General features: G+C 49.6%; 1 protein-coding gene across 4 annotated transcripts in view; it reads right to left on the bottom strand.

Annotated features, from left to right (window-relative positions):
* The window catches only part of ABCF1 (ATP binding cassette subfamily F member 1), a 1,170,658-nt gene that overhangs the window by 523,235 nt on the left and 619,900 nt on the right, over positions 1 to 27,523 (bottom strand). For all 4 annotated transcript variants that reach the window (XM_069635350.1, XM_069635348.1, XM_069635351.1 and 1 more), the window contains one exon: positions 3,038 to 3,123. In XM_069635350.1, coding sequence (XP_069491451.1) covers positions 3,038 to 3,123 — 86 coding nt within the window. The remainder of the gene's footprint in view (positions 1 to 3,037; positions 3,124 to 27,523) is intronic.

Below are 27,523 nucleotides of genomic sequence, written 5' to 3'. Positions count from 1 at the left end.
TCCTTCACTCTTTGCGTCCTGCACTCTAGCGAGGGGATGCAAGCTCTGGTTGTCCTGCTTCTGGAAGGTCTTTATGAGACCCCTGAAGCTTCTGGACGGACTGTCGACGTTGCACTCGACTACGGATTTCTTGACCCCCTGGCACTCGGTTCTTGCAACAGCGAAGTAGTACAGCCAGTCAGGGAAGATGGACCAGTGGAGCTCGTCTCAGAGTTAGCTGGTCCCACAACCCAAGAAAAGTCGTCCCTTGCAGAGCTTCTCTCGTCAAGTTGAAAAAGGAGTTTCAGCACAGCAGCAGGGCTTCACCAGGCAATTCAAAGGTCCAGGAGGATGCAGTAAGCTTTGTTCACTGTTTCTTCGACTGGTGTTTCTCCCAGTGGTCGAGTCTGCCTCTAGTCCCAAAATCCTCACCTTTTAAGCAGGTTCCTTCCATTCATGCACAGCCTAGGACGTCAACCACACAGCAGGGTGGCTTGCCCTGAAAGCACAGCCAGCCAATCAGAACTGGTTGCATTCAGGCTCTCCTAGCCTAGAGACAAAGGACCGGGGTATTTTGGGAACCTCCAGCACTTCCTGCCTTTCCCGACACACTGGAGCCAGAGGCGGGCTTCAGGGCTGAAGTCCGTCAAAGGCAAAATGAACAAAGGGCTCAAACCTGGCTCAACCAGGAAAGAGCTCACAAACAGAAAATAGAAAAAAAATGATGACTAGGGCCATTTTGAGAAAATGGTCAACCATGGGTGCTATACTGCAGCTGAGGATTCAGCCTGCGTTAGAAAAGCACAAAGGTAAGAAAATTAAACCACTGCCACCAGCCACTTAAAGTACGGAGGGTAACAAAAATGTTACATGAGGGAGTAGGGAAGGGGGCAATTAAGTAACCCCCCAGCACTCCACATAAAGTGGTGTGTAGTGGACCTACAAAGAGAAAAGGTAAGAAAATTCAATTTCACTTTACTATTCTTGGGAACAGTAGTTCACACAAGAAAAGGTATTCAAACCTTATGAGAAATCTAAAGGATTTCTCTGTAACACTGCACTCAAGGTGCTGTGCGTCACCATACAAAAAGTAGATGCCTATGAAATTTGTCAGACTGTATGTGGAGACAGGTTTAAGCCTTTTGTGTGTTTTGCCTTTGGCAGGCTTCAGCCCTGAAGCCTGCCCCTGGGTCCATTGTGTCTGGAAGGACAGGATGGGGTGGGATGGGAGGCAGGGTCCCGAAACGCCCCTGTCCTTTGTCTCTAGGAATGCCTGAACGAAACCAGTCCAGATTGGCGGCTGGTTGTCCTGAAATGACAGCCATCCTGCAGTGTGATCGATAGCCTAGGCTGCGCATGAATGGGAAAACTTGCGAGGGTTTTGGGACTAGAGGCAGAGTCGATCGCTGGAAGAAACATCGGAAGCAGGAATCGTGAAGAGAACCCGCTGCAACCTCCTGGACCACAAAGTACTGGTGAAGCCCTGCTGCTGTGCCAACCTCCTTTTTCGAAATCGGCAGAGATGCTCTGAAGGGACAACTTCTTCCCTTGGGATAGTGGGACCAACTAACCCCGAGACAAACGCCACTTTGGCACAATCCACGACTTTCTATGCCTCTCCCTTGCTGCAGAAGCCCAATGCCAAGGGTAGAGTGTCCATTATCGAGTGCATCGTCTGCCGCAGAACTAATCTGGCCAAAAGATCCAGGAGTCTCTTAAGGACATTCTAGAAGCAGGAAATCCTGATCCAGAGTCCCCTCAACAGAGTCCTGGACTAAGGGGGCAAGGAAAGTCCAACCACATATTTGTTCTGCATCAGTGCTGTTTGCAAAGCGCTGAAACCGTGAAGTGCCACTAAATCAAAGAGCGTAGCTGCAGACCTCCAGACGTCGTCCCTTTTGTCCGAAGGGTCTGCATGGCTGTAGCAAGACATCCAGCTGGAACACTTTCCTTCTAACCAAGTGTACGGTTTGAATTGGGGGGTACTTCCCTTCTTGCTAAGTTGCACTATCTCGCTTGAGATTTGCACTTGCTTAACTGTCTGAATTGATTTCAACTCCCCTTTGCACAGGCCTAACCACTTGTCTATCTTCAGTGATTTCCTTTTGAACAATCTGACTCTGGAAGACTTTATCCAAGAAGTGCATCCGAACTATAGACTTTGTCCAAATAACTTTGGCTGTCCTGGCTCCCTTAAGAAACTCTTCTAAATCATATGACTTTGGTTTTGTAGCTTGCTGAATACTGTTACTGCTGGGAAAGGCTTACCTAGACTTCATTGGAGGATTCCGTTTTCCTCACCTTTTTAAGAAACTGTTCTAACCTTCTTATTTTCCATAACCCTTCCTTTCTGCACCCCAGAGTCTACAAAGTATATTGGTGTGATATATAAATGCAAATACTATCCTTGTAATCGAAGTCACTTCAAGGTGTAGGAGAAGTGTATGGAGCATATCCAAAGAATATTCACCAGCTTTATTGATTCTGTAAACTATTTCCAAAGTTTACTTGTACTGTTACAAACAAATTGCCTTCATAAACAATGCTTATTCAGAACTGATACTGACATAAATAATTATTTCTAACTGAAACCTTGAGTGTAAGTGTTACTTGTATAGACTGTTTCATGTGTACAGCTCTGCAGCTCACATTTACCCCTCTTGAAATAGGCCTGGCTGCTCAGTCAAACTACCAACTTGTGTAGTACTGACCAATACCAAAAGGTGAGTTACCTAACACCAAGAAGATAGGTCTTGGGTAGTCTCACACAGCGTGACTGCACCAATTCTTACTGAACAGGTCAAGAAGATGCATCATTGCTATGAACATCTTGCCCAACAGCCGGTAACATTCCTAGCAATCCTGTTGGGCCCCAGACACTTCTGCAGGCCCGCCGCTGGCCCCATGGCACCACAGACCTCTGCAGGCTGGCCAATGGCCCAGCTGACCATACAGAGAATCAACAGAACACAGAATCAAGCAGCCTATTCCGCATCCATCAGCAGCTGGATTTGCCAAGACAGTACATCTGCATGCACCATTCACCACACATACTTACCTTGCTCACACAGAAGGACATCAATGTTGGGAGGGATGTTCAGGGCACGGTTGGCAATATGTTTTAGCAGAGTGGTTTTGCCTTTGCTACAAGAAAATAAGGAGCAAGTTAAAATGTGGGTCTGCGCTCTCTGGAAGAGCTTAGACATCTCAAGTTGGAGAAGAGCGCTCATTGGTTCTGGTTAAAAGCCTTTTTGTACAGCGAGACTCAAGAGAAATTAACATTTTCTTTGGACTCAATGAATTTCGCTAATGCATACATTTGTATTTTATTGGGCAGGGTGCGAGGGTCACCTTGTAGCTTTCCATTGCTCAGCAAGTGGTAGCAGGTGCTCTGCCGTCAACGTCCACTCACAGGATGCGTGCGGGTTAGACAGGAGTAAGAGTAACTTTTGTTAAGAGATTTTTAAGTGTACTCTAGCGATAAACCTAGCATTACAATGGCAAAGTGAAAGAGCAGTCAAATGTCACTCTTAGTAGAGGACTGGGCAGTGTTGGGTAAGATTGTCCTATTATCATCATCATCATCATCATCGCTTTTATTCGACAATCATCATTTGACAAAAACACAATCACAATTCTAAATAAAATTAATATCACCTCCATGATAGCTAAACATAGAAGTCAAGATCAACAGTCATCAGTACATATATCCGTGCACATGGAAACTATACAGAGAATGGATAGCCAATGCATATGAACCACTGATCAACAATGGATTCTCCAAGAGCCTTATCATAAGCTCGGGTCTATCTCCATGACTGCTCCACTATCGGGTACATGCTTCCTAATTCTAAAACAGGATGGAAAAGGGTCAATTACATCGAAAGAATACACACAGCATCAATGGGTCACTCAGATTCACAACGTTTTGGTTATCACCAAGAAGTGTCCAATTTGCAAAGGGTACCTTCTAAAGTTTATAGCAGCAATATTTTAAAGTGCAAAAGAACATTAAAGTGCATGTGCCTCCATAACAGAAGGTATACCATATCTAATGGTGCAATACCTCAATGACGCCAGTCTAGGATTAGTTATATTCAGCATTTTTACACACTAAATCCTACTTTCCTCAAGCTTCAGTACTCTGGATCTTGTACGCCATGCCTGATGAATATACTTGGCCATAGGATATACTATATTGATGTTGCTACAGTACCTAAACAGCATAAGTACTTCACGTGTTTGCGTATGTCAAGTATTACAAATTGCCCTTACATATGTATTCCTGGCCACAAAGTAACCCTGACAGAAGAACAGGAAGTGATCCAGGGATTCCCATTTTCTTGTACGGTATGGCAGGTTCAATTGGTCTAGCCGAAATTTCATATATAGGGTACGTGCCAAGGAGGAGGGGGGCTAACGGCATCGAGAAATTTTTCAAATCCCATCGCCCGCTTACAAGGTATGTAGTGCCCATTTTCAGCTGTTCGGTAAGATTTTGTAGAGTCCAAATGGTGTTGGACTTTACAAGACTCATCTGCTGGGTATTGGTGACCAACCAAACATAGGCCTGCACTACACAAGTCGGTAGAGTGTCTGAGCAGCCAGGCTCATCTTAGAAGGGGTACTGTGAGCTGTAGAACAGTACAATGAAATCAGTAAATACAAGTATTCAAGTAAACACTTGCACCCTAAAAAGATATATGTGGCAATACGCCCCTACACAGCGGACCAAGAACGCCTCATAATGCCCCGGGGCCCGTAGTTACAGGCCCGAGTGTATGCAATAGTATACAAAAAAGTCAAATAAAACAGCTGTAGGAAAGGGAAAACAGTCCGTTTACCCTTTCCACTGCGGCCATCGAAAGCAGACGTGCAGGGAACACTTCTGCTCCCAGTGCGTTTGCTAACGAGAAAAGAAGAAAAAAGAAGGTAAGTGGGGTTGGGAGGGAGGGGAGGAGGGTTGGGAAAAAAAAAAGAAAAAAAAAAAAAGGTACGCGATTCCCCAGCGGGGGACGAAGGCAGCTTCCAGCCAATGGGAAGCTCAGAGCGGCGATTGCCCAGTTTCGAGCCTCCTCGTTGGCTAAGGGGCCGCCACGCCCCCGCCAGGATCAAAAGGCATTCTGGTTGACCCTCACCAGGTGCTAATTTAATATACACAAAGCAAATGAATTACACTAGGTTATGCAGCAACTAATAGGAACATTGATTAGAACACCCTAGTGGTGTTTGCAGAGACGTGATTGGCTAATCTGCGGGCTATGCAAACTGGTATAGCCGGCAGATTCAATACAGCCTGGAAATCTTGAACTGAAGTTCTGCTCCAACGCGGCACAAGTAAGGGGGTGGGGTGGAATGTAATTCAAAATGATTAGCCCCGCTGGCGCCTAAACTTCTGTGAGTAGAACTGCAATGAGACACAGCACACAGAACTGAAACAGTTAAAGTTCTGTTTGGCATGTTGTTGTAGAAGCAAGCCTGGCGTGGTCACGCCCCCTCAAGGAATTTCACTTCCTTTAATTTTCGGGCTGAAGTGAAGTGCCGATATAACATGTACGCACCATACAAAAGTAATCCCTCGTGTATGCTGCTGCTATAGCGCGGCTTGTATATCATTAAATAGCCCCTCAACACTTTTTAGAGATGGCTTGCGCAGCAACCTTTTCAATGTGCATGCTGTGGAAGCATTATGTTGAGGAAATGAACACGTTGGGGTGCAATATAATGTGCAACAAAAATATAAGTAGGAAAGAGTTTGTAAGGAAAGTTAATGCTACATACTAATTATGGTGTTAAAGCAACACTGAGGGTGTTTAATAGCTTTATAGGCCTGCAGCTCGGGCCGTACCAGGCGTTATGGGCCCTGAAGACCCAAGTTAATGGCCCGAGCGAGTACAATTGAGTTTGGAGGGAAGAACAAGTTACTTCCTTACCTGGTAACGTTCTTTCGATGGGATGTTCCTCCGACGTATTCCACATCTATGACAGTAATCACCACAGCTGTGCTGCTTCGGAAAATTTGGCGTCTGAGTCGAAGTCGATACGCCCCTTCGAGGACCTCCTTCGACGGCTGACATCACCCGATGTTATATGTAGGACGCACAATGCCCGTAACTTCAGCTGTAGTTTTTTCCCAGAACGTGTGGCACCAATCTTCTGCCAGTATTACTACAGAAAGCCTTGCGGAAACAAAAGCTGCAATCGCATAAGAAATTCTGTAGAGGGGCAGACTGGGAGGGTGCGATGTGGAATACGTCGGAGGAACATCCCATCGAAAGAACGTTACCAGGTAAGGAAGTAACTTGTTCTTTGAAGGGATTGTGACCTCCGACATATTCCACATCTATGACAGACTACCAAAACAGTACCAATGTATGGAGGTGGGAAAAGAATTTAGATATTTTAGAATGCCCAATCAAAATGCAGAATATTGGCTTCACAGATATTGCGAATGGGAACACCCCTCTGCAGAGCAGTAGAGGCAGCCACACCCCTAATAGAATGGGCCCGTAAGCCTACCCGAGGGTCCTTACCCGCCAGACGGTAGCATTCAGAGATTGACAAGATGATCCAATGGGACAAGGTCTGCTTAGAAACAGCTTGACCTAAACGCCTTCCAGCGTATCGAACAAAGAGCTGATCGTCCACTCTGATCTGCGACATGATTGAGATGTAGAAACTCAAAGCTCTCCTAGGATCCAACCTATGAAGCCTCTCCTTTTCCTTACCAGGATGCGGAGGAGGATAGAACGCCGGAAGAACTACTTTCTGGCTCAAATGAAATTCCGACACAACCTTCGGAAGGAAAGGAGGACGAACCCTAAGGACAACCGTGTCCTTATGGAACACAGTGAAGGGTGGTTTGGCGGAAAGCGCCTGCAACTAACTCAATCTGCGTGCGGAAGTAACCGCAACTAAAAATACAGTTATAAAGTCTCAATGGACAAGAATGTAAGGGCTCAAACGGAGCTCCCATGAGGAACTTTTGAATTTGGTTTTAATCCCATCCCGGCACCTGGAAAGGAGACGGTGGGAACACATTAGTGAGCCCTTTCAGAAATTGAGAAATCAAAGGGATCTTAAAATAAGAACACTCCTCAGACGAGCGCATAAATATTGACAGCGCCACCAGGTACCCCTTAATGGTACCCACATGCAGGCCCTTGTGGGCTAACGAAAGCAAAAAAGACAGAACCACAGGAATGGCACATGAAAAAGGATCCACATTCTGTACCCAGCACCAGTCACAGAACTTTCTCCAACGGCAACGGTACAGGGACGTTGTTGCGGGCCGTCTGGCCAAAAACGCCTCCATCACGTCTTCAGGGAGGTCCCAATCCTTATACCTCAACCTTTCAGATACCAAGCATGAAGGCTGAGAGACTTGACCTCTGGATGGAGAACCCGATACCCTCCCGTGAGAGCAGATCATCTCGGTAGGGAAGACGGCGTGGAGGGCAGATGGACATGTCGAGAAGGTCCGGGTACCACGCTCTCCTGGCCCATGCCGGAGCAATGAGGATCATTCGGGAACCGAACCTCCGTAACACTTGCGGAATGATGGGGACTGGAGGAAACGCGCCCCATAAGGCTCCTCTTGGAGAAAATTCCAGCAAGCAGAATCTTTCGCACTTCCGGTTGACACTGGTGGCAAAGAGATCCACTTGTGGGGTTCCCCCAAAGGGCGAAAATCTCCAAGAGAACTTCCTGAGCCAGCTCCCGCTCATGAGAGACCGTGCTCTGCCTGCTCAGAGTCCACCGCCGCATTTTCGTTTCCGGCCAGATGAACTGCCGAGATCGAAATTTCCTGCTGGATGGCCCAAAACCAGAGCGGCATCGCCTCTCTGCACTGTGGGAGAGACCCTGCCCCCCCCTTTTTGTTAAGGTAGTGCATGGCCACTGTATTGTCCGTCAGAATCAGGACATTCGTCCCCCGCATAGACGGCAGAAAAGCCTTTAGGGATAGCCTGACGGCCCTCAGCTCCAACAGATTGATATGGAGTCTGGACTCCGACGGAGACCAACGACCGCTGACTGTCAACTCTTTGACATGAGCACCCCCCATCCCGTGAGGGATGCGTCCGTCACGATCATCACCTCCGGCCAGGGTAGCCAAAATGGAGCCCCCTTCAGCAGATTGCCTTCGACGGCCCACCAGATCCTCGGCGACCGAGGGTGGCACCTGAACGGGATCCGACATCCTGCCGGAGGACTGCGACCACTGCATCTTGAGAGCCCATTGCAGAGATCTCATCCGCAACCTGGCCTCTGGCACCAGTAGAATGCAGGATGCCATGAGACCGAGCAACCTCAAGAACTCTAATGCCAGGAGACTCTTGGCATGTTGAAACTTGTGCACCATCTGCAGAATGTGATGAGCCCTCACCTGGGGAGGCGAACACAGCCCCAGGGATGTGTCGAGCACTGCTCCGATGTACTGGAGCCGCTGGGTAGGTGCCAAGTGGGACTTCAAGTTGAGGGAGAAGCCCAGCCTGTTAAGGGAGTGGCAGGTGACAGACAGATGATCCAGGACTTGCTTGGTAGAGCGCCCCTGATCAACCAATCGTCCAGGTAGGGGTAGACGTGAATCCCCCCCCCCTTTCCTGAGAGACCCTGTCACCACCACCATGAGCTTGGTGAAAACCCTCGGGCGGAGGTCAATCCGAATGGCAGGACCCAAAACTGAAAATGCGAGTCGCCAACCGCGAACCTCAGGTACTTCTTGTGCTTGGGATGAATCGGCACATGAAAGTAAGCATCCTTGAGGCCGAGAGACACCAAGCAGTCCTGAAGTTGAAGGGCCTGGAGGACTTGAGAAAGAGTAACCATCTTGAACTTGTCCTTCAGGAGCTTGTTCAAACCACGCAAGTCCATGATGGGTCACAATCCCCCGTCTTTTTTCGGGATCAAAAAATATGGGGAATACCATCCCTTGTTCCTCTCCGCTACAGGCACCAGTTCTATGGCGCCTTTCTCCAGCAGGGATTTGATTTCCTGCGCAAGGAGCGGATCCAGACTCTTCAAAGAGAGCTTCCCCGATGGATTGTCGTGAGGACTCTGCCGGAAAGGAAGACAGTAGCCGTGGGCTATGATCTCCAGGACCCACACATCTGAAGTAATGGCACGCCATTCTACAAGATGCTGCGCCAGCCTTCCCCCAACTGGCAAACCATGGGACATGGCCTCATGACTGAGCTGAAACGGCTGCGCCAGTGCCTGAGGGCAAAGAGGCAACTGCCCGAGCGGCTTTGGCACCTCGAGTACCTTGTTTTCCACCTCTGGTACTCCTACGTTGGCCCCTTTGACTGGCAGCTCCCCTCGATGTACCAAAGGAAGAGTAATATCGAAAGGAGACCACCACCCCACCCCTCCATTGCTGTCCCTTAGACGAAAGGACGAAAAGGCGGAGGTTGACCTACTGCAGCGCTCAATGATTTCGCTGCAGCTTTGGAGGTCTGCAACCTCTCAAGGCTCACGTCAGCCTTGCTGCCAAAAAGATTGTCACCATCAAAGGGCATGTTGAGAAGCTGAGACTGTACATCAGGAGCAAACCCCGACTTCCGCAACCACGCACACCTGCGCATCACGGAGCTCACCGCCATGGACCAGCTGATACAGTCTGCCACCTCCAGACCCGACTGAACGGATTCACACATGGCATCCTTGACATCCTGAACGAGGGCAAGAAAACATTCCCGTTCCTCCCTTTCGGGAATATGTTCAGCCACCAAAGCTACACAATTCCACAGAGTGTGAGTGAATCTTGCAAGGGAACAAAACAGGTGGAGCAGACCACCCCAGATACTCTGTCACCCTCGACATGAGGCGCCTGTATGAGGAGTCAGCATGTGTGCCAGGCTCAGGCCTGCCAAACTCAACCTCCGGGGAGGTATCAAGACCACTTGCGTCATGTAAAGATTGACGAAGGTCTTCCAATTGGCTATGACCAGACAACAGGTCATCAGGAACCTCAGGAGGAACAAACCCCTCCACATCTGACCCTTCATCCACCTCAGAGATGTAATCCAAAGGCTGGAATAAATCCCTGGATGAGGGTACAGAAAAAGGCTCAAACACAGGCCTCACTGACTTACTGAGGGCCTTCCTCGGGGTTACCATCAGTCTCCGGGGCACCTCCGATAAAGCCACCTCAAAAGGAGTCGACGGAATCGGCATCAATGCCGAACGAGGTGGCGACGGTTTCGACAACGGCTTCGAGGCCGGAGCCCCAAGCGTGTCCTTCAACGGCCTCAGCGCTGATGACTTCCTCGGAGGCAGAGCCTCGAGAGAGTCCCTCGACGGACATGTCACTGATGGCATCGGTGCCTTCTTAGAAGGCCTCACAGGCTCCAACAGTCTCGAGGGCGTCGGGGACCGGGACCTGGAGCGGGAGCGGGCATGACTAGAGCAATCCACCTTGTCCGATCGGGATCTCGACGGCTCCCGATGATCGGGCTGACCGCCCGAGCCCAAACGTGTGCGAGCGGTGGCCCTAGCGCGTTCCTTGCCGGCTTCTCTCAAAGACGCAGACTGAACGGAGCCCTGCGATTCAAAATCACCATCATCTCCTTACGAAATGAGTCCCATTCTGCTGGAAATGGATGCTTGTTGGGACAAGGTACCCGCCGTCTGGCGGAGACCTCGGACGAGGAAGGCGACCAGTGACGGCACTTTCGCGAGTGCCTAGAAGAGGCAGAGGAATGGCGGGAACCACTCCGGGACCAAGACCCCCTGGACTTACGCCGACGCAGAGCGTCGCCCCTCGAATAGTCGGTCGAAAGCCCAGCGGATTTCGATTTACGGGGTTTGGAAACCCTACCTACAAAAAGCTTCTTCTTTCGCTCCTGCAAGGCCTTTGACGTTAAAGATTGGCATTCATCGCAGTCATCGGTAGCATGGTCCTCGCCGAGGCACCACAGGCAGATGTCGTGCAGGTCCTTAAGCGACAACTTGGAACCGCAGCCGCGGCACTTCTTGAAGCCCGACCTCAGGGTAGAAGAAGAAGAAGACATAATTCGAACAAACCAAGAACGAAGAACCAATTCAACAGGTAGAAGAAACGAGGCGCGCTGAGATTCCGAAGCGAACACATTCGCAGAAATAACAGAACTGAGGCTACGGGTGTCGTGCGTCCTACATATAACATCGGGTGATGTCAGCCGTCGAAGGGGCGTATCAACGTCATTGATGCAGGACGCAGACACCCAAAATTTTCCGAAGCAGCACAGCTGTGGTGATTACTGTCATAGATGTGGAATACGTCGGAGGACACAATCCCTTTGAAGAAGTGTTAAGAGTAGAATACAACGCTCTGACACTAACAATAGTCTTTTCCCCCAGAGGGATGTACGAAGTCTTTTCGCAAGCAATAAGTGTAAAACAATTAAAACATTTAAGGGAACAAGCACTACCAGAGTCAGTAGGGTTCAGAAGGGATGTCTTTAGGGAGCTAGGATAACCAGTCAATACGACAGTTCTAATTCTGAAGCAATCTTCTTAGAAAAAGATAGCTGACCCAGTGAATCCTGCCAAAGACAAAACGAACAAAGGGACCAAACTTGGTTTGGCACACAGAGTAAATATCAAGAAGGACTTTGCCAACAAGAAATGGTGAAAAAAGACGACCAAGGTCATTGTGACCAAATGGGCACCCTTGGGTGCTTTACTGGAGCTGTAATTGCAGCCTGCGGTAGAAACACACAATGGTAGGAAAAAGTAAACCACTGCCACCAGCCATTATTTGTATAAAGGGTAGCATAGAAATGCTACATGAGAAACTAGACAAAGGGGATACTAAGTAACCCCTCCAGCACCCTATTGTAATATAGTGTGTGCTGGGTCTAGAAAGTTACAAAACGGAAGTAAAGTCAGTTTCACTTCACTGCTCTTGGAAACAGTAGTTTCACCAAGAGTAGGTATTTAAACCTTTGGAAAATCTAAGAGACTTCCCTGTGTCATTGCACGGAAGGTGCAGTGTGTCACAATGTAAAGATGATGCCTATGGAGTTTGCCAGAGTCCAAAGTGAAAAGAAACAGTGTCCAAATCACAGAACAATACATGAGAGAGTGGGAATAAGGTCTCGCTCTCTCCAGGTTAGACATTAACGTCCTTAAGTACTGCAAAAAGAGCTTGGGGTCTCTAAGGTAGAAGGGAATTATCACATTTCTGAGAATTCTCCCTAACACAAAGGAATTTGCTGCCCTGGATGTCAGGGGAAGGAACAAGAAACAAAGGACAGGAAACACTAAAATGGTGAAAAAAGAAGACAGGGGCCATTTTGGTCAAATGAGCACCTTTCGGTGCCTTTACTGCAGCTGTGAACACAGCCTGCAGTAAAGGTGAACCAAATTAATACAAGGTATCACTGCCACCAGCCATTGGAGGCAAGCTTGTCCCTATAACAGACCATCTCACCAGCACTACACAAAAGGTGGGGTGTGCTGGTTTCACCAAATAAAATGTAGAATGGGTCGAAAGATCCTTTCTACCCATAGGAACTGTAGCTCTCACAAGGTTAGCTAGAACATGTTAAAAGGGACCCCCCTAAGGCAACCCAGCAACAAAAGGCACTTATTGCCAGAAAGTTGTTAAAGAGGATAACTTTAAAAAGACACTATGGAGAGTCTAAAAAAATGACGCCCATAAAAAAGAGTAAAAGATTCTGTGAGTGTGGAAAAAGGTTCCCACTCACAGGAAGTATTAAGGAAAAATATCCCACAGTAAAGCAAAAAGTTCTGAGGTTGACCCAGGTCAGGCAGATTTACCACTCCTATAAAAACCATACCTGACAAAACCAAAGCCCCACAGTACCTTCGAATTGAAGCAGATGTTCCAGTAACTACTCCTTGATGCAACGATGCAGAACCTTGCTCCCGGACCGTGGTGACGAAAGGCAGGCTTCTGCGTCAGCACTCTCGAGAGGGACTCTGCAGCAAGGTATTCTGCTCGTTTCAGCGTCCTTGTGGTTTTGGAGCCTTTTTCTCAGCAACTAAGAGGAACAAACGGCTCTGGTTGGAGTTTCCTTGGTCCCTCGTTCCTGGACTCTGGTGAGGGGACTCTGGATAAAGAATTCCTGCTTCTGGAGGTCCTTGAAGATGCCCACAAAGTTTTGGCCGGATTCGTTCTTGGGAAGACATTGCACTTGTCAGTTGACCATATAAAGGGTGGTGTGTGCTGGACCCACAAAGAAAAAAGGTAAGAAAACCTGTCCTACTATTCTTGGGAACAGTAGTTCACTAGAAAATGTATTTAAACACGGGGTACGACAGTGACTCTGCACAAAGGGTGCAGTGTTACAATATAAAAAGCCGATGCCCATGGAGTTTACCAGACTCCATTACAACCTAAGAAACACGCATGAACGAGTGGCAAAAAGACCCACTCAATCAGGAGGTTAAAAATAGAAAAGGTCCAAGATTCCAGCAAAGGGATGGGGGGGGGTCTCTAAGTTCAAAGGGAAATGGCACAGAAACTTAAAATTCTCCCAAACATCAGTCCGCTACAGATATTGACCATATCAATCTCGATCTCTTTTAATGTGAGCTGTAGAGGGGTACAAATGAAATCCATAAATACAAGTAGCCAAGTAACACTTACACTCAATGTTTCTGTTATAAATAGTTATTTTATCAATATCAGTTTTTAAATAAGCGTTCTTTAAAAAGGCAATTCATTTAACATGTAAATTTACTTTAAAATAGCTTCTCAGAATCAAAACAAGTTAGTGGAGAATCTTTGGATATACTTCTTACACAATTACTACACCCTGAGGTGACTTCAATCACAAGGACAGTAATGGCATTTATAGATCACACTAGTTATACAATACAGAGTCTGAGAGGAAAGCTTTAGGGATGGAAAAAGGTTAAACAGGTTCTGAGTAAATGTGAGGAAAACTAAATCTTCCAATTAAATCTAGACACGCCTTTCCCAGCAGTAACAATATACAACAAGCTACCACCTCTGAGGGATAAAGAGTATCAAAGTCAATGGACTAAAGGTTTTCAGGGAGCCAGGGCAGCCAAGGTCAAGTGGAACACATTCTATGGAGATAAGGCACTTCTTAGATCAGAGACAGTCTTGCACAAAGTTAGAGAGTTGGAATAAGTTACTTACCTGTAACTGTTGTTCTCCAGCATGGGTCTGGCATGGATTCACATGCTCATGAATATTCCCCGTCGTCAGGCTGGGAATTCTCGGTAAAGAAAAAATCAGTATCAGTTTCGTTTCTGATCTGTCTTTCGTAGTAGTAACCAATCACTGATCTCTGCGTCATACTGACCACAGCCAATGACTGCCCTCTCCCTAAGCCCCGCCTCTGGCAGCCATCTTCAGATTTGGTAACACGTGAAGTGGCAGTATGACCAAGTGAAGAGCCGCAGAGGGGTAGGCGGGAGTGTTCGCATGTGAATCCATGCCAGACCCATGCTGGAGAACAGTTACAGGTAAGTAACTTGTTCCTTCTCCAGCATGGGGTCTGGCATGGATTCACATGCTCATGAATAAAGAATACATAGCAGTACACACATGCACAACCACGGGAGGTGGCAAAGGCTCAACATTAAGCATTACATCAAACACAACATTAAGCAATTCTTACCTCCTCACCAGGCTCACCTTAGGCGAACAGGTTGCGCAGCACTGCTTGGCCGACCCTGGACTCCTCCCTGGAATCCCGGTCGACGCAGTAGAATTTTGTGAAGGTGTGCGTCGACCTCCACATAGCAGCCCTGCAGATGTCCAGCAAGGGCACACCAGATAGGAACGCCGTGGTAGCTGCAATCGCTCTGGTGAAATGGGCTCTCGGACGGCCAGGCAGCTGTCAGTTTGCCAACCGATGACAGTACATGATACAGCCGGAGAGCCATCTGGAAATGGAGGCCTTCGAGAGAGCCTTCACCTGATTGACAGGTCCAAAGTTCACAAAAAGTTGTGACGTCTTCCAAAAACACTTTGTGCGGTCCACGTAGAACTTCAGCGCTCTAGCCACATCCAGCGAGTGCAAAGTCCTTTCGGCCGGAGACGAAGGCGACGGGAAGAAAACAGGCAACACCAAGGGTTCGTTGAGGTGGAAGTCCGACGGCACCTTGGGCATGAAGGAGGGGTGCGTCCTCAGCACTACCCTCGTGTCGTGAAAAGTCAAGTACGGGGGCTTGCAGGAAAGGGCCTGGATCTCTCCCACTCTTCATGCGGAGGTGATGGCCACAAGAAACGCTGTTTTCCACGACAAGAACTTCAACGGAGCCGAGTGCAGAGGCTCGAACGGAGGTCCCATGAGCTTGGTCAGCACCACGTTGTGCTCCCACGCCGGGGCCGGAGCCTTCACCGGCGGGAACGATCTGAACAGTCCCTTCATGAATGCTTTCACCAGACGATGAGACCACAAAGACGTCCGCCCCGTGGTTCTGGTGTATAGGGAGATCGCAGCAAGATGAATCTTGATGGACGCGTGCGCCAGTCCAGCCCTGGCCAGCGTCAGAAGGTACGGCAGTACCTGGAGAGCCGTAATCCGTAGAGAGTTAATCCAGACAGAGAACCTCTTCCATTTGTGTCCATAGCATTTAAGAGTTGAGGACGCCCTGGCCTTTGCAAGAACCTCTCTGCAGTCGGCCGGTATGTAGTAGCCTCCAAACTCTAACGCTGCAGGAGCCAGGCCTGCAAGTTCAGCGACTTCGGGTCGTGATGGAGGATGGCGCCTCCTTCCCTGGAGAGAAGATCCGCGTCCACTGGCAGCTTGATTGACGGGGACGCTGACAAGTCCAGAAGGTCCGGGAACCATATCTGCCTCGGCCACGTAGGTGCGACGAGGATCATCCTGCACCGTGACCTCTTGAGCTGGTTGATGAGCCGGATCAGCAACGGCAATGGAGGGAACGTGTATAGAAACAGGCCCTCCCAGGGGAACGAGAAAGCATCGCCCATGCTCCTCGGCTGGGGAAACCTGCTGGCGAACCTCCGGCACTTGGAGTTTGTCGCCGTCGCGAACAGATCGATCTGGGGTGTGCCCCACCGTCGGAAGAGGCGGTCCACTAGATCCTGTCGTAGTTCCCACTTGTGGCACGAGCACAGCTCTCTGCTGAGCGAGTCGGCGATGGTGTTTTTTATCCCTGCCAGATGAAACGGCACCAGAAACATCCCTTGGGCGACGGCCCAATGCCACAGATCCTGCGCCTCCTTGGACAGGGCTGGGGATCTGGTACCGCCCTGCTTCCTGATGTAGAACATGGTGGTGGTGTTGTCGGTGAAGATCCTCACCACCTTGCCCTTGAGGGACGGAAGAAAGGACCTGAGGGCCCAAAACACTGCACGGAGCTCCAGGACATTGATATGGAGGGACTTCTCCATTGGAAGCCAAAGGCCTCTCGCGTGCAGATTTTCGGTGTGCGCTCCCCACCCTTCCAGGGAGGCATCCGTGGTCACTGTCTCCTGGTGGCCGGGGGTCTGGAAGTCCATGCCCGCCATCAGATGCGCGCGGGTGCCCCACCACCGGATCGCTCGTCGGAAACTCTCGTCAAGTGTGATCCTCTCCTCGAAGCTGCCCGTCGTCTGGATCCAGCGCGCGTCCAGGAACTCCTGCAACGGGCGCATCCGGAGCCTGCACAGGCGGATGAGATAAATGCAAGACGACATCATTCCGAGGAGGGCCTTGATGGACCTCACCCTGGCCGTGTCCGCAACCAGTATCCGCTGCACCTTGCCCAAGATGGCCCTCGTCCTTTCCTCCGACGGAGAGGCCAGAAGCGACACTGTCGAGCTTCGCTCCCAGAAACAGTGCGTCTTGCGCGGGCACCAGGTGGGACTTGGCGTAGTTTATGGAGAATCCCAGGTCCGTGAGTAGTTGGACGGTCCTTGCCGTGTGCTCCACGGCGAGCTCCTTCGTCTTTGCTCGGATGAGCCAGTCGTCCAGGTAGGGGTAGACGTGGATCCCCTCTCGGCGCAGCTGCGCTGCCACCGGTGCGAGGCACTTGGTGAACATCCTGGGTGCAGACCTCAATCCGAAGAGAAGGGCTCTGGACTGGTAGTGACGCCCTTGGACCACGAACCTGAGAAACTGTCGGTGTCCCTTTAGGATGGGAATATGGAAGTAGGCATCCTCCAAATCCAACGACGACAGGAAATCGTCCTCCTCCAGTTGTCCCAGGACGTGTTGGAGGGGGACCATCCAGAACTTCTGTTCTGTGCCTTGATGAATTTGTTCAGTCGTCGTAGGTCCAGGATGGGACGCCATCCTCCCGTCTTCTTCACGAGGAAGTATCTTGAGTAAACTCCGGAGCCCCGAAGCCTCTTTGGGACGAGCTTGATGGCGCCCTTCTTGAGCATCGCTTTTACCTCCAAGAGAAGTTGAGGGACGTGATGTTCTTTCCTGGCCAGAGGGGGGAAGCTCGGGCACCTCTTTAGAAACTCGAGCGCGTGATCCTGAGCTAGGGCGTCCAGCACCCAACGGTCGGTGGAGATGGACTCCCACACGCTGACGAAGCTCGCCAGCCGGCCTCCCACCGGGGTGCTTCGGTGGGGGCCCGACCCCATGGCAAGTTCAGTCCTGCTTCGACGAGGCTTTGCCGCCTTGTTCTCCTTGGCGACGACGGCGGGGTCCGCCTGACTTGCCTCGTCCCCTGTAAGCTTCCTGTGACGACCAACTGGCCGCTTGGCGGTAGGTGGAAAATCCGCCGCTGGAACCTTTGGAGGCACCCTGTTTGCCTAAGCTGCTCCGAAACGGCGGCCGCCGTTGCTGGAGAACCCCAAGAGCCTGGGCCGTCTCCGACCTTATCTCCGAGCATAAGGACTGTATAGCCAACAAAATGGCCGCCAAGTTGTCTTGCGGCACTGGTTGAGGGAGTTCCGACGGGCGATCAGGAGCCCCGTCGGCACCCTCGACGCCCTCGTCGTCTTCCACGTCGGGGTCCCTCCCGACAGGATGGCCTTCTTCCACGCCAGAGCCGTGGCCTAAGACTTCGATCAGCTCCTCCTCAGAGGTTGAGGCCGAGTCCACGACGACGTCATGCCCCCCCCTCTTTCTTCTCCGTCGGAGGTTTCACGGGGGTCCTGTCGATGGGCCTGAAAGAGGACTCCCTGCGCGGTGGCAGGGAGATTCTGGGCCCCGGGGTCGCCACCACTGGTGTAGCCTCCACAGGCTGAGCCAGGGCCCCCGCGACTGTCTCGATAGAGGCTTTGGCCGGATGGATCAAGGCTTTCACCACCTTAGGTGCGCTCACCGCCTTCTCCTTGGGGGGAGGGTCACCACCTCGCTCCCCCTCCGATGGGGCCTTAGGGCACGACCGGGGTGTCTCCAGGAGTTTCACCGGGTGCTCGGCCTTCCTCTTACCCGAGCCAGAGCGTTGGCTCGTGGTTGATGGCGCCGGGGAGGATGCGCCCTGTCTGGCGCCCCTAGAGCCCGACCGTTCGGCGCTCCCGGTGCCAGCGGACTCGCGGTGCTTGGCCTTCTGTTGGACCCCCGTCGCCAGGGTGCCCTCAAAGGTCTTAGAAGACCGCTCGGACTTCATCTTCTTCTTCTCGCCTGACGGGCTCTTTCCTTCCAGCCAGTTGGCGAGACGTTGATGTGGTCCTTCATGGTCCGCTCCGACATATTGCCGCAAAACGCACAGTCCTTCTCCACGTGCGTCTTGTCCTCATGTAGGCAGTAAAGGCAAAGGGAGTGTTCGTTCTCCTTAAAGACATTCTGAAGCTGGCATCCAGGGCAGACCCTGAACATCTTTCCGGGCGTCGAGCTTCCCTTCTCCTGGGCCATGTCCGAGATGGGCCTGAGAAACTTCTGGAGTCCTCCAAAAGCGTGGCTCGACGAAATCTTCGCCCTTGAGGGGCGTAGAAGAATCCAACACGGGTCCCCGTTGATCGGATGAAGAAACGGTGGAGCTTGAGGCTCTTTTGACCGAAAAAAGACAAATGTTTGAGAAAAAACGCGAAAAAAAGCACCAACGCTCGAGAGCAATAGCACAAGGATCCCAACACTTGAACGTGCGGTAAAAATCTGAAGATGGCTGCCAGAGGCGGGGCTTAGGGAGAGGGCAGTCATTGGCTGTGGTCAGTATGACGCAGAGATCAGTGATTGGTTACTACTACGAAAGACAGATCAGAAACAAAACTGATACTGATTTTTTTCTTTACCGAGGATTCCCAGCCTGACGACGCGGAATATTCATGAGCATGTGAATCCATGCCAGACTCCATGCTGGAGAAGTAGAAAATCACTTGTAGGATCACAAGCTGTTAAGCCTGTGAGAAAAAGAGTTGGACTCAACTCTAAAAGTAGCCCCTGCATTTCCCAACTGAGAAAAGCACGGCTAAAAAGGCAATGAGGTAAATACCCCAAACCTAAACAGTACCTCTGGTTTGGAGAAGAGTGGGCCAGCTGGATTCCGTCCTGCTACAGCAGTGGAGACCCTTGTTCCTGAGCCTCAGTCGTGGGGACAAGAGGGAGGACGTCTCGAGGGCTCCTGCGGCGGCACTTGGGAGGTCATCGGCAGCTACGGGCTCTTTTAGGTTCAGCAGCACTATGTGGTTTCAGCGATTAGCAAACAGCACCACCACAGATCTTGGATACCGGTTGGGCTTCCTTCACTCCTCGGGTCATGCATTCTGGTGAGGGGACTCTAGCTCTGGTCGTCCTGCTTCTGGATGGTCCTTAGGAGACTCCTGAAGCTTCTAGCTGGATTTGTTACCGCAGACCTTCACTCAACTACGGATGACTCGACCCCTAGCATTCAGTTCTTACAACAATGAAAAAGTACAGCCAGTTGGGGAAGATGGTCCAGTGGAGTTAGTCTCGGGTTTAGTTGGTCCCACCAACCCAAGGGGAGAAGTGGTCACTTCTGGAGGACCTCTGCCAAAATGAAAAAGGAGTTTCAGCACAGCTGCAGGGCTTCACCGGGCAATTCAAAGATACAGGAGGATGCAGCAAGTTTCGTTAACGGTTTCTTCGTCAGGTGTTTCTCCCAGTGGCCGACTACCTCTAGTCTTGAAGCCCTCGCCTTTTAAGCAGGTTTCCCCCTTCCATGCACAGCCTAGGCTGTCAATCATACAGCTGGGTGGCTGTCCTGAAAGGACAGCCAGCAAACCATGACTGGTTGCATTCAGGCACTGTTGGAGACAAAAGACAGGGGAGTTTCGGGACCCTCACTCACATCCTGTCCTTTCAGACACACTGGAACCAGAGGTGGGCTTCGGGGCTGATGCCGGTCAAAGGCAAAAACAAACAATGGGCTCAAACCTGGCTCAACGCACAGAGTAAAACCCCAGAAATACCTCACAGACTGAAAATGATGAAAAAAGAAGTTGCAGGCCATTTTGACAAAATGGTCACCCATGGGTGCTGTACTGCAGCTGAGGGTTCAGCCTGCGGTAGAAAAGCACAATGGTAGGACAAATGTAACTACTGCCACCAGCCATTTGAAGTAGTGAGGGTAAAAAAAATGTTACATGAGTAAGTAGGAAAAGGGGCTAATAAGTAACCCCCCCCACCCCTGACCTCCAAATAAGATAGGGTGTGCTGGACCTACAAAGACAAAAGCTAAGCAAAGTAAATTTCAAATCTAAAAGGATTTCTCCGACACTGGACTGAAGGTGCTGTGCGTCACCATTAAAAAAGGAGATGCCTATGGAGTTTGTCAGACTCCAAAAACAAAAGGAAATACACAATCCAAATCAGATCAAAACACATGAGTGAGAAAAAGGGCTCCCTCACTCCAGGGTTAAAACTCTAAAGTCCAGTAAAAGAGCAGGGGGTCTCTAAAGGTGAAGGGAATTCGCACAGAAATGAGAATTCTCTGTAACACTGGGCATGCTGTTGGCATACCGAGCAGGCGTTTTGCTTTAACTTCTTTTGGCCAAACCCAATTTACTAGAGGCCGAATATCCCCAGGTCTCCACGCCATATAATGCTGCAGACTTGGCAGCGTATATTTTTAGAGCTGGCGAGATCGCACCCTGGCCATAAGCAAGGCCAAATCTCCAGATTCCCCCAAACCCCCATACTTATCCAACAATAGGCTGGATGTGAGATGTCCAATTGCCATGACGACGTAATCTCACCCCTAGGTAATCACAGCAAATAGAGTTGAATAATGATTTGCAGTACGCTCACTGGAATCCCCCTTCTAGCCATAATGGACCACAACATATCCTGCAACACAGAATCAAAGGCAGTCTTGCAATCAATGAACACGCTGTACAAGTTCTATTTTTCAAGACTGTATATTTCTGGATCACCATTTGTAGGCGGAATACTTGGTCCCTTGTACTGATTTTAAGCCGAAAGCCTGCCTGCAAATGGTCAAGTATTTTTTTCCTGGGTTACTGACGTCTGGAAATGTTTGTATATAATTCTAGAGAATACTTTACCCACACCAGAAATGTAGAAACACTTGTGTACAAGCCTTTTATAAATGGCTCATCATATCACCATCCAATAAACGGGAGGAGGGCACCTTGTTGAATCTAACCACAGAGTTAAACAGATGCCACAATACTGGGCTCCATACACTTGGTTCTTCCTTAATTATATCAGTGGGAATGAAGTCTGGTCTGGGAGCTTTTACCCCATCGTTGTAGGTGAATAGCACTAGTGATTCCCTGTAGCTCCAACTGCACTGGGCCTACAATGTTCCCTCTCTTGTTCCCATAAAGATGTACCCACAGTATCGGCTGTAACTGCCATACCATAAAGGTTCTCAAAATGCTTCCTCCAGGTGCTTGGGTTGACGTTTGTAGCAACAATTGTTACTATTAGCTTCTCCATTGCCACATACGATTTTCCAAAATAAGGAAGTGTACCCAGATTTAGATGCTTCCTGCAGCCCGTCCCATTTATGGTAAATCTTCCTGACCTGCGTCAACCCCAGAACTTTCTTCTTCAGTTTAGTTAGAAGTGTGAGGGACAGAAGTAGGCGTTTTGACACGGGACGGTGGACTCTTCATTTACTTGGACATTCGGACAGAATCCCTAGCGAAGGCAGAGAAACCCCTCTTAGAGTTAGGTAGTTCCTCTTTATTTTAGCAATAATAAACGTTTACGCCAACCATCACGTCACCGGTGTCGTCTCCTCCTGCACCCTTACAGAAGGTGGGGTCCTGTGCATTATATTAGGTTAAGTGCCAAGGCCAGAGACCCTTTTGTTGGCAAGTGCAGAATCCATTGGCTTTGACGTACAGGAGTACAACAGAAATAAGAGAGAGAAGTTTAATCCCCACTGCACTAGTGCCGACCCCTCCCAAGGGCCCCTACATATGACTGAGATATGGCAGGAATTATTTACCCTGACGTTAAAGTCCTCCGACACAATCAAGGCAATAATCTTTATACAGTCAAGGAGGGAGAAAAGATACCCATGGGGATATTAGAGACAAAATTCCCAGTACCTAAATAGATCGAGAACTAAAATGAGACAGATTTTCAGGCAGACCTTCCCAGAAACCAGAAATCTTCCCAAGACACTGAAAAAGTCGACCTCCTTCCAGATTTGGCATTCACTCAGAGGAACGACACGATCGTAACGAAGGCTTTCGGCACTGTTAACGACATATGATCTCTGTCAACTAACCGCTACCACCCCGGTTCCTCCACAAACCCCCTTCAACCATTGCCTATTATTGACGTCCCTTTTTCAAGGATAGCCATGGATATAGTAGGACCACTGCAAACATCCAAACTGGGTAACTGCTTTATCTTAGTTATAGGCTCCACTCTCTTCAACTTATCCAGAACACGACTGCGAGACTTGTCCTTGGCCTCAAGCCCATGGATCGTATCTCTCCAGGACTGAAATCTCTGCACTGGCTCCCAGTGGCTGCAAGGATGAAGTTCAAAACCCTCTGTATTGTCCACAAGGCCTTGTGGAGCGTGGGGCCGCAATACCTTCAACTCTCTCTTCCCAAATAGTTTCCTTCTCAAGCTCCTCACTCATCCTCCTCCAACTCCCTCGCGGTCAGTCGCTTCTCCAAGCAACAAGTTGGTGGAAGCTCTATCTTCGGCAGGGGCCTCCCTCTGGAACAGCCTTCCCGCCTCCCTGAAACTTGAGGAGACCATCTCCAGTTGCAGAAGCACCTCAAAACATTGCTCTTTGGTTCTGCCTTCTCTCCCCCTCTCCCCTGTTGAATTCCTGGCTGAAACTGCACTGGTTAACTGTCCACCCTTTCTGGTAGGCAGAGGTTCAGAAGGCCATTCTAGTTTCTTGGAACAGGGTAACCTTCTGGACAATCCAGACCAATCAAGGTAGCAATGACAGACAGTCAAGACTAGGTCTCGGGAGGGGTGAATGTGACTGAAGGGCCTCAATGAGCACACAGAGAAAAGGACACTTACAAATTACTCCAAGTCAGGTGTATATTAAAAATGTAAACACAATTACAAGGCCTTTGTAACTTGAACACACAGTAGAATAATCACAGAATACTATCAAACCAACACAAAACTATCAGGAGAATATATATATATATATACATAACTCACCGTAATCGTATTTCTGATGCTTGTATCTGCTTAGATTCACATGCTGTGCATAGGCCGACATCTAGTGGAAGCTGCGGAGTATTACAGTTTGAAAATGGGCGTCGACACAGGGCGTGCCAGTAATACTATCCCTAGTGTGACGTCCACTGTACCCATGATCCCTCACGCGTGTAGGACCCTCAGATTGTATTTTTTCTGACATGAGGTAGCATGAGGAGAAGCGCGAGTACAGATGATCCAAGCAGATAGAAAGAAAGGTAAGACTACAAGCATCCATGCGACTTCTCTCAGAGGGGAGGAAGGGTGGGTCGCATGTAAATCTAAGCAGATACAAGCATCAGAAATACGATTACGGTGAGTAATGTATCCCTTCTGAGGCTTGTGGAATCTGCTTAGATCACATGCTGTGCATAGATTAGCGAGCAGTGTTAGAAGGAGGTGGGATTTGAGAAGGGTCATGAGCAAATAAATGTCTTAGAACCGCCTGTCCCACTTGGGTATCTGACTTGGAATGGGTGTCAATGCAGTAGTGCTGAGTAAAAGTGTGAATAGAGCTCCAAGTAGCTGCTTTGCAAATGGTGTCAAGGAGTATATTTGCAATGAAAGCCAGAGTGGCCCCAATGCCTCTTGTACAGTGGGCCCTAGGTGTGGAAGGCAGATTTTTTTCAGAAAGTGAGTAACACAGCTGGATACAGTTAATAATCCACTTAGAGATGGCACCTTTAGAGACGCGATCCCCCTCTCTGCCTTTAGCTACGGAGACAAAAAGCTGATCTGTTTTCCTTAGCGGTCTGGTCTTGTTTACATAGTAGAGGACCGCCCTACGCACATCTAGTGTGTGTAGTTTCACCTCAGCCGAGCTTTGTGGGTCTTGGAAGAAAGCCGGAAGCTCGATGGACTGGTTCACGTGGAATTTTGAAATAAACTTAGGTGAAAACCTAAGGTGTGTGCGTAAAACCAGTTTATCTTTATGGACAGTAAAGAAGGGATCTTGCACTGACAGAGCCTGAATTTCACCGACTCTTCTTATAGATGTAATTGCTACTAAGAAGGCCATTTTGTAAGTCAGGTGTTTGAGACTGCTTTTGTGCATGGGCTCGAATGGGGGGCCCATGAGCTTAGATAGCACCACGTTAAGGTCCCATCCTGGTGGTGGGTTTGAAATAGGAGGGTGAAGTCTCTTTACTCCTTCCATGAAGGCTTTAACTACTGGTACTTTCCACCATGACACCTTGTTATGGGAAGTGGTGTATACTGACAGAGCTGCCAGGTGTACCTTCAGTGAGTTAAAGACCTGTCCTGCATCCAGCAGGTGGAGCATGTATGTAACAATAGTGGAAGGAGTGCAATCAACTGGGTTGATTTGTTTATTCTGGCACCAGATAAATCTCTTCCATTTGTCAAAGTAGCAGTGCCTCGTGTTTGGTTTCCTAGATTCTTTTAGGATGTCCATACACCTCTGTGGTAAATTGAGATGTCCGAACTCTATGACCTCAGGAGCCATGCTGCCAGGTTCATCGAGTTGGGTTGATGATGCACTGTTTGACCTTGGTGCTGGGACAGTAGGTTGTACCAGGCCGGAAGTTTGATTGGTTCGCAAACGGCTAATCTGCGGAAGTGTGGGAACCACGATTGTCTCGCCCACATGGGAGCAACCAGGACAAGCGTCATCGACTCTCTTCATCTTGTTGACCACCTTCCTGATGAGGAGTTGGTGGAAAAGCGTACGCAAACATTCCTGACCAGTTCATCCACAGGGCGTTCCTGGAGTCTGGTTGGGGGAACCTGGATGCAAATCCTGGGCATTGTCTGTTTTCGCTTGTGGCGAATAGGTCTACAGTGGGGGAAACCCCACTGAGAGAAGATATCTTCTACGACCTCTCTGTGTAGACACCATTCGTGTTCTTCTGGGAGGGGGTCTCTGCTTAGAGCATCCGCTAGAGAATTGAGATCCCCTGGAACATGTTGCGATGACAGGAAGATGTTCCGTCTGAGTGCCCATTTCCACATTTTCTGGGCAAGCTTGGACAGATTTGATGAACGAGTCCCTCCTTGCTTGTTCAGGTAAAACATGGCTGTAGTGCTGTCCGTCCAGATTTGCACTGACAGATTTAGCAGGTAGGGCTCGAATGCTTGAAGCGTTCTAAATACTGCCAGAAGCTCAAGCAGGTTGATGTGATTCTTGGCCACTGAGTGAGACCAGAGACCCTGAGCTGTGTGGTGGAGATGGTGGGCTCCCCACCCTGTCAGGCATGCATCGGTTGTGACTACCGCCTGTATCTTGGGATCGTAAAAGGGTTTCCCCTTGGACAGATTCTCTTGTCCACCAGTTTAGGCTTTGTACAAGTGTTGGCGAAACGACCACTAGATCGTCCCACTGATCACTTGCCTGAGACCACTGTTTCGCCAACCATTCCTGCATGGGACGCATGCGCAGGTGCGTGTGGGGGACCAGGTAAATACATGACGCCATCATGCCGAGCAACCGCATTGCTTTGTGTACCGTTAACAGGCGACCGGACTGATATTGCGGAAATTTGCAGCAGTATATTCCAAATTCTTTCCTCGGAAGGAAAGGTCAACCCCTCTTGAGTGTCTAGGATAGCTCCTAGGAACTGTTTGGAAGTGCTTGGCACCAGACATGACTTTCTCGTTTATTGAGAAGCCCAATTCGAAGAGGAGGTCGACTGTCCTTTGAATGTTTGTTCTGCAAATTACTGGGGTCTCCCCCGTGATGAGCCAGTCGTCCAGATAAGGGTACACCGGGATTGCTTCCCTGCGTAGGTATGCTGCCGCCACTGCCAGTACCTTGGTGAATACCCTTGGAGCCGAAGCTATCCCAAAGGGCAGTACCTTGAACTGGTAGTGCCGACTGTCCACCTTGAAGCGCAAGTACTTTCTGTGCGCTGGGAACATGGAAATATGAAAATAGACATCTTTCATGTCCAATGTTGCCATGTAATCCCCCTTTTTTAGGAGGGGGATTACCTCTTGGAGAGTAGTCATGCAAAATTTTTGGGGCTTGACATACTTGTTTGCAGGCCATAAGTCCAATACTGGGCGCATTGTCAAATCTTTTTTTGGCACAAGGAAGTAAGTTGAATAAATACCCATGTTTACCTGGTGTCCCGGGACGAGTTCTATTGCGTCCTTTGCTAGCAGATTGACGATCTCCTCGAGGAGGATCTTCTGGTCTTCCAAAGAATGTATTCTTTGTCGTGGAGGATGGTTCCGGGGACGCTCTAACAGTTCTATGCAGTACCCAGCGGATACTATGGACAGCACCCATCTGTCTGATCTGATCCCTCCCGAAACTTGGGTGAAGTTGGAAATGCGTCCCCCTACTGGGGTTGCGTGAGAAGGGACCCTGAACGGAGCATCACTGTTTTGGTGGAGGCGTGCCGCCTCCTTTACTGGGGCTGCCTCTACCCTTACCACATCCTCTTTTATTACCCCTGCCATAACCCTGGGTAGACTGTTGGTTATTGTTCCACGGTGTACCCTGCCCCTGGGAATAGTTAGATCCTCTCTGGGAATTTTGGCCGCGTGGGCGACGAAAATTGCCATTCCCTCTTTGATTAGGGGGTTTGTTGGTTAGTTGGCCTAGGGATTTGAGTGCCTCATATTCATCCTTGGCATTTTTCAGTGCGTCCTCGACCGCCTTACCAAACAGATCCGACTCCACCGGTTTATCTAGCAAAGATGCTTGGGTTTCAGCTTTGAATCCAGACTGCCGTAACCAAGCGTATCTCTTGATAACAGTTCCTTCTGCTATCAATCTGCCGGCGTTATCCGCGGCATCAAAGGTTGCTTTTAAAATGCAACCGGACACGGCTGTTCCCTCAGCCGCAACACGTGCCAACTGGCTCTTCAAGGGTTCTGGGGTGGAGTCTATGAGTGCCGCGACTTCTTCCCACTGATGGCATTTGTAGCTGGCCAACAGGGTGGTGGAGTTGGCAAACCTTGCCTGGTAGGCGGATGTGGAGGCTACTTTCCCGCCCAAACCATACAGTTTCTTGCTCTCCTTGTCGGGAGGAGCTTCGGACGATGACAAGGGTGTTCCAGCCCTCTTACGGGTTTTA

The sequence above is a fragment of the Ambystoma mexicanum genome, chromosome 13, assembly GCF_040938575.1.
Source record: "Ambystoma mexicanum isolate Mex_15411 chromosome 13, UKY_AmexF1_1, whole genome shotgun sequence".
NCBI classification, from domain to species: domain Eukaryota; kingdom Metazoa; phylum Chordata; class Amphibia; order Caudata; family Ambystomatidae; genus Ambystoma; species Ambystoma mexicanum.
Note: the sequence above shows the minus strand (reverse complement) of the source record. Positions and strands in the feature narration are given on the sequence as shown.